The 6,664-nt window shown below is 58.5% G+C and overlaps 1 protein-coding gene across 1 annotated transcript; it reads left to right on the top strand.

The window, feature by feature from the left end:
• Positions 1 to 260: 260 nt before the first annotated feature.
• Positions 261 to 3,999, top strand: LOC110543060 (class II histocompatibility antigen, M alpha chain). Its single transcript, XM_021629508.2, has 5 exons — positions 261 to 420; positions 1,668 to 1,952; positions 2,617 to 2,895; positions 3,121 to 3,249; positions 3,768 to 3,999. Exons 1-5 carry the CDS (start codon positions 333 to 335, stop codon positions 3,770 to 3,772), a joined length of 786 nt encoding a protein of 261 aa, XP_021485183.1. The 5' UTR covers positions 261 to 332; the 3' UTR covers positions 3,773 to 3,999.
• The last annotated feature ends 2,665 nt before the right edge of the window (positions 4,000 to 6,664 follow it).

Below are 6,664 nucleotides of genomic sequence, written 5' to 3'. Positions count from 1 at the left end.
GGTCTGCTGAGGAGGTTCGACCCGATATGGCATTCTGCCGCCAGGCGGCGCTGCTCCGAGGAGCCCGGCAGCCGCGGGCCGGAGCCCGGCCTTCCACCAGGGGCTCCAGAGAGGCCCTTCCCGGCCGGCCGGCCTGGGGACCAGCTCTCCGAGAGGCGCCTGGCCGCAGGTCTCTCCCCAGCGACCGATGACGCCGCACTCCGCCCCTCTGCGATTGGTTTAGCGAAAGGGGGCGGGCACTATTGGAGATGCCCCGTGGGAACGCTGCGGCTCTGGACGGGAGCGGGGCCGAGACTGCAGCCGCGGCGCCCGCGCACCGAGGGTGTGACGGTATGGACCGCGAGCAGAGGCCGGGGGCCCGGCTGCTGAGGCTGCTGCAGCTGCTGTGGCTGCTGCCCCGCTGCTGGGCGGTGCCCGACGGTAAGAGCCGGCTCCCCGGGGTCCCCGCGGCAGCAAGCCCGGGGAACGCCGCAGTGGGGACCGGGGCGCCCGGGGGGGCTGTGGCCGAGAAACGGTGACAGCCTGCGGAGGGGTGGCCGGCAAGCAGCCCGGGCGTGTCGCTCGCGCCGTCTGTGAGCTGGCCGCTTCCCAGAAGAAAATGGGACAAAAATGACAGGGCTGGGGTTTGAACACAGTAAGGGTAAGCGCAGCCGCGGGTGGTGGCGCGGGGCTGTATCCCCAGCGCCCAGCAAGCCGGGTCGGGAGTCCAGGGGCAGCCTCGGCTACACAGCAAGACCCAGGCTCCAACGCCCGCCGTAAGGATCCTCCCTAGGCTGTCAGCTCGCAGTCCTGACACGTGCCTCAGTTTCTTCTCAGGGGCGGCTGGGGCGGGCTGTGAGAGCGACCGGGAAGGCCCCCTCGCGGTGTGTTTGTTATTCTGGGTGTGTCTGGGGGATTGCAAAGCGGGTTGTTATTTCCTGCAGCCGGGGTTCCGGTCCCCCAGTTCTGCCCGTGCGAGGTGGGGACTGTTTACCTCAGGGAAGAGTTGTCAGAGAGGCCAGGTGCCAGGAGGTGGCCCAGAGACTGGCTCACTTAACACTCGTGTCCAGGGGAGCCTGGGGCCACGTCATTCCGGCCCAGGGAGGCCACGGCCCTTGCCCACACCCCTCAGGGCCAGAGTGGCATCGTGCCTCCTGCATCAGGCCGAGGTGCCGGCTGGGCTGGGGCTTGGTGAGGAGCCAGGCTGTCCCCGCGGCCCTGCCCTGGAGCAGCGCGCACACAGCCAGCCGAAGGACCTGTTGCTTCCTTTGCAGACCTTTGCTTTTTTTGTGGTTTGATTTTTTTGACTCGCGCGCCCCGGGCTGGCTGTATGTAGCGGAGGGTGATTTTGGACTTCTGATCCCCTTCCTTCACCTCCCAAGCCCGGGCACCGCAGGGGTGCGTCACCATGCCGGGCTCTGTTCCCTACAGGCGCAGACAGTCGCTCCTTCACATGTCAGGAAGCTTGGGAAGATCCCTTCACTTCTCTCTCCCCGACTGGGAGAAGAGACCTAAGTAGCAGGTGTAGGCGGGCCCGGGCCATATTCCTATTACACCCCAGCATAGAAACCTCACTGTTTTCTACTTTAAAGAGAAATCGTCTGTGTGTGTGTGTGTGTGTGTGTGTGTGTGTGTGTGTGTCTGTCTGTCTGTCCGTCCCAGTCCCTGACCGCACTGTCTCTCCGCAGCGCCGACCCCGGTGCGGGGGGACGGCCCTCGGAACCACACGTTCCGGCACACTGTCTTCTGCCAGGACCGGGAGCCCAGGGTCGGGCTGTCTGAGAGCTACGATGAAGACCAGCTGTTCTCCTACGACTTCCAGCAGAGCAGCAGGGTGCCCCGGCTGCCTGACTTTGCCCAGTGGGCTCAGGAGCAGGGAGATGCTGCCGCCATTTCATTTGACAAAGACTTCTGCCAGTTTCTGGTCCGGGAAGTGAGCCCACAGGCTGAAGGGCAAATCCCGGTGTCCAGAGGTCAGAGCCAAGGAGTGGAGCTTCTGGGCTACAGCCTTACGCCCCCAAACTTCTTCACGTTATCTCGCTTCTTTCACACCTCCTTGTTCTGCCTGGAGTTCTTCTTCTCTTTCTTTCTCTTTTGAAAACATTTATTTATTATGTATACAATGTTCTGTCTGGACACCAGATCTCATTATAGATGGTCCTGAGCCACCATGAGGGTGCTGGGAATTGAACTCAGGACCTTTGGAAGAGCAGCTAGTGCTCTTAGCCTCTTGCACCATCTCTCCGGCCCAGCTTGGAGCTTTCCTTTTTCACGTTAACCCTTCTCCCATCATCCCCAAGCTACAGTCTGTGCCTTGCGTGTTGCTGTGGGAGGGAGGGTTGGAGGCTCTGAGAGTCTACTGAGTGTGAGGAAGTCGACTCCACTGCAGCCAGCATTCATATCACAGGCCTGCAAGGCGGCGGGATGCGCTGGTAAGCCAGAGGCCAGCCTGGCTCCGGGCAGGAAGTCCAGGCAGAGGGGTCCACACAGGGGCCTAGCTGCAGCTTCTGCCCGGAAGACCCTCCTTGGAGCCGGTGTCCCTCTGTCTGGGTCGGCCCCATCTCTGTCCTCCCCTCCGAACAGTGGCACTCTCTAAACTTGTCCCCTCTTTCCCGGCACCGCCCCCCCCCCCCGCAGGCTTGCCGATAGCTGAGGTGTTCACACTGAAGCCCCTGGAGTACGGCAAGCCCAACACGCTGGTCTGCTTCATCAGCAACCTCTTCCCACCCACCCTGACGGTGACCTGGGAGCACCAGTCCGCCCCCGTGGAGGGAGCCAGCCCCACGACCATCTCGGCCATCGACGGACTCACCTTCCAGGCCTTCTCTTACTTAAACTTCACACCGGAGCCCTTTGACCTTTACACTTGCATCGTGACCCATGAGATTGATCGTTACACAGCAATCGCCTTTTGGGGTGAGGCCCTTTCCCCCAGAAGTCTGGTCCTCTGAGAGGCGAAAAGGCCCAGGCCCGTGGGAGGGGTACTCTCGTGTTACTTGGATGTCTTCAGCCTAGTCCTCACTCTAGCCAGCTTCAAGCTTCCATGCCTCAGTTCTCCCTCATTATCCCAGATACCCAAGTCCCCCTGGGCAGAATGCTCCCTGTTGGACCTCCAGGCTGATCTCGCCCTTTCTGCTCTAGTGCCCCAGAATGCCCTGCCTTCGGATCTCCTAGAGAATGTTCTGTGTGGTATGGCCTTCGGCCTAGGTGTCCTGGGCATCATCGTGGGCACTGCCTTCTTCGTCCACGCCTGGAGACCTTGCTCAGGTGGTAAGTCGCTCGGGAAGGTGAGGAAGCCAGGTACAAGAGCGCCAGTGTGGGTGTGCTAGGATTCTCCTCTGGTGTGGGGGCCTGTGTGCAGCGTGCTGGGGCTCCATCCTGCAGTTATGGGGGACCCTGTCATGCCCAGTTATGGGGGACCCTGTCATGCCCAGTTATGGGGGACCCTGTCTTGCCCAGTTATGGGGGACCCTGTCATGCCCAGTTATGGGGGACCCTGTCAGTCATGCCCAGTTATGGGGGACCCTGTCAGTCATGCCCAGTTATGGGGGACCCTGTCAGTCATACCCAGTTATGGGGGACCCTGTCAGTCATGCCCAGTTATGGGGGACCACAGACACAGCTTTGAGTGGGGGACGGGGTAACTGGGGACTTGTGAGGAACGCGCTTGGAGGGGACTTGAGAACAAGCAGAGTTAGGACTCAGTTGGGTGTGCTGTGAGCTGAGGGGACACTTAGGGAGGAAAGCGGCCCTTCCGGTGACTTCCCTTCTCCCTGCTCTCTCCTCAGGCTGACTCTGCCAGAGCTTGGGGGACAGCGCTGGAGTCTGTGCCTCCCCAGGGTCTCTCCTCGGCACAGAGGTCCCTGGGATTCCTCGGGGTGTGTGCCGGTGTGCAGGGGAGTCCGCTGAGGTTCTGCTGTCCCTGGACTTGCCTCCAGGAGAGCTTGATCAGGAGCCCAGGACACCAGCCTGCACCACCTCACACCTTCTCTCTTCCAGGAAATAAACCTTATTTCTTAACACCAGCGTGAACGCTCCCTTGCCACACTAGGAACGCTAGGCTCTTACCGCTGGGCCGCGCCCCAGCCCACGGTGCCTTCACTCCTGGAGTCTGCTTCTGGATCCCTGTCCTGAGTGGCTTGTCATTTCAGATCCAGCACACCTTGACCTGGACACGGCTCATTAGGGAGGGAAATGGGAAAGCCCCTCTCCTCAAGCTCCTGTTCCCTGATCTCAGCTTGGCTGACGGTGGCTTTTATCCCATCAGCTTGTGCAAAATCCACGGGAGAGGAGGCAGCTTCCCGAGAAGTCCTAGGAAAATGGTTGAGGAAACTGCGTGTGTTTTTTGATCCCCCCCACGCCCCTCGTCCCATCCTCCCCTCCCCCTGTGTTCTCCCCTCCCCCACCTCCATACTCTGTTGCCAGTGAAGCTTTTTATGGTTTGTGCTCCCCCACCCCTGGGTACCTGGGAAAACAGGAACACAGGGTCCTAGCTGCAGTTTCTGCCCAGAAGATCCTTCTTGGAGCTCAGGTGTCCTCTCTGGGATGGCGCCATCTCTGTCCTCCTCTCCAAACAGTGGCACTCTCTCTACTTGCCCCTACTTTTCCCGGCACCTGCTCCCACCAGGCTTACCTGTGTTTACACTGGGGTGTTCACACTGAAGCGCAGGGCCTCCAGCTGCTCCTGATAGCTCAGATCAGTTCTTCGCCCATGCCCTCCGAGCTCCCGAGGTGAAGTGGGAACAGCCCTTGAGGGCAGAGGAGCAGGGTGCTTCCACCAGTCAGCCTCAGGAACTCTCCTAGGGCAACTGCTGGGCACTGCCCAGCAGACGGAGGGAGCCTGGCACCTGGCCGCTGCTGGTGAGCTGCTGCACACACATTCTGTTCTTTGCTTTCTGTGGGATCTGGAGCTGCTGTGGAGCTGCCTAAGGCTAACCCAGAGAGTTAGCATGGTACTGGCAAGGCCATCTCCGTTTTTCATGTTGAATCAGTCTAAGGGACGTCAGGTAGTTCTTCCAGGCGTCGGCTCTTCCTCGACCACGTCATTTCTTAGAGCGACGTGTGTACATATAAAGACGGCAGGAGTGCGTGTCAGAGTGTGCTCTCGGCTGAGTGACGTGCTGAACCCGTGTCCTCGTGTCAGTTTTCAGTAAAGGATCATAACAGTGGCGTGTGCTTCCCCTGTAGAGCTGTTGTAAGCCCAATGGTTACTTCTTTCTTTTTGCGATGCTGTGTCTTCTCTGTTTTCCATATGTGTGTGCACGTTTTTGCGAGTGTGTGTGGGTACACAGCCGAGTGGGAGGTGGGTACCAGGAATCCACCACCCTCCCTCTGTCTTCACCCTGTCACTGTGGCAGGGTCCCCCTTCAGACCCAGAGCTCACCCACGTGGCTAGGCTGGCTGGCCGGCCTGCTGAGTGCTGCCTCCTGTCTTGACTTCTGAGGCTGGGGTGATTAGCGGCCTCCATGTCTTCCTGGCCTTTGGGCCATCGGACTCAGGACCTCAGACTTGTGTGCCAAACACTTTAACTGTCCGTCCATCTCCCCAGCCCCTCATGCATGCTGGGTAAATGCTCTAACCACTTATCAGCACCCCCAGGCTTCTGTGAATCTTAACCCCCGTAGAATGCTGAAAACAGTGTCACGTGGAGAAAGGGCAGGATGAGAGCATTGTCACCATTTGTCTGGGCCACAGAACCTAGTGACCTCAGAAACTTCCTTCTGCCTGTAATTTTTTTTACTTCTTAAAAACTTGTGGCGTGTGTGTGGTGTGTGTGTGTGTGTGTGTGTGTGTGTGTGTGTGTGTTTGCCCTGCCTATGTGTCTGAGTACCGCATACAAGCCTGGTGCCTTCAGAAGCGAGAAGAAGGCATGAGCTCTCCTGGCTCTGGAATCATACCCGGCTTTAAGCAGCCGTGCGCACACTGAGAAGCAAACAAGAGTCCCGAGAGAGCCATCTCTCAGCTGCTGAGCCATCTCTTACACCCTTGACTCTATCTTCAGCTTTGATTTTCTCCCTTGGAGATGCTTTTTGGTCTTATTCCCATTTTGTCTCTGTGGGTCTGATCCATATCAAGTTCTAACATTTTCTAGTTTCTGTTCTACTTCAGTTGGCAATTTCCTGCCAATCAAAACTTAAAACTATTTTATTTTTTTATTACAAGGTCTCACCTTGTAATATGACTCTGACCAACCTGGAACTTAGCAGGTAGAACAGGCTGACCTCGAACTCACAAGAGATCTGCTGCCTCTTCCCTTAATCCCAGCACTTCCATTAAAGACGCAGCGTCTTACTGGATTTTCGCCTGTCCCGTGCTGGCTCAAGCTTGGCTCAGGTGTGGCTGAAGTGATCCCCCTGCCTCCACCCCCAGCTCCTGCCATTACAGGCAAGCACCACCCTGCTTGCTGCTCTTGAATCCAAGTAAGAGCCAGGCCGAGCCTGCTCCGCTGTGAGACTGAATGCGGTTGAGTGCAGTAGGCGAGGGACCCCAGGAGAGCATGCCAGGATAACGTAACCTGGAGGCATCAAAGGTGTCTTTGGCCTGTGTCCCCTTTTCCTTTTCTTTGAGTTGAAGCCTCCCGTAGCCCAGGCTGGCCTTGGACTCTCCATGTAGGTGAGGATAACTTGGAATTCCTGGTCCTCCCGCCGCCACCTCCAACTGCTGGGATTGCCTGGATGGGCCTCTT

This window comes from Meriones unguiculatus, chromosome 16, assembly GCF_030254825.1.
Source record: "Meriones unguiculatus strain TT.TT164.6M chromosome 16, Bangor_MerUng_6.1, whole genome shotgun sequence".
Taxonomy (NCBI): domain Eukaryota; kingdom Metazoa; phylum Chordata; class Mammalia; order Rodentia; family Muridae; genus Meriones; species Meriones unguiculatus.
The sequence above is the reverse complement of the archived record's forward strand: the minus strand, read 5'-3'. Positions and strand labels throughout refer to the sequence as shown.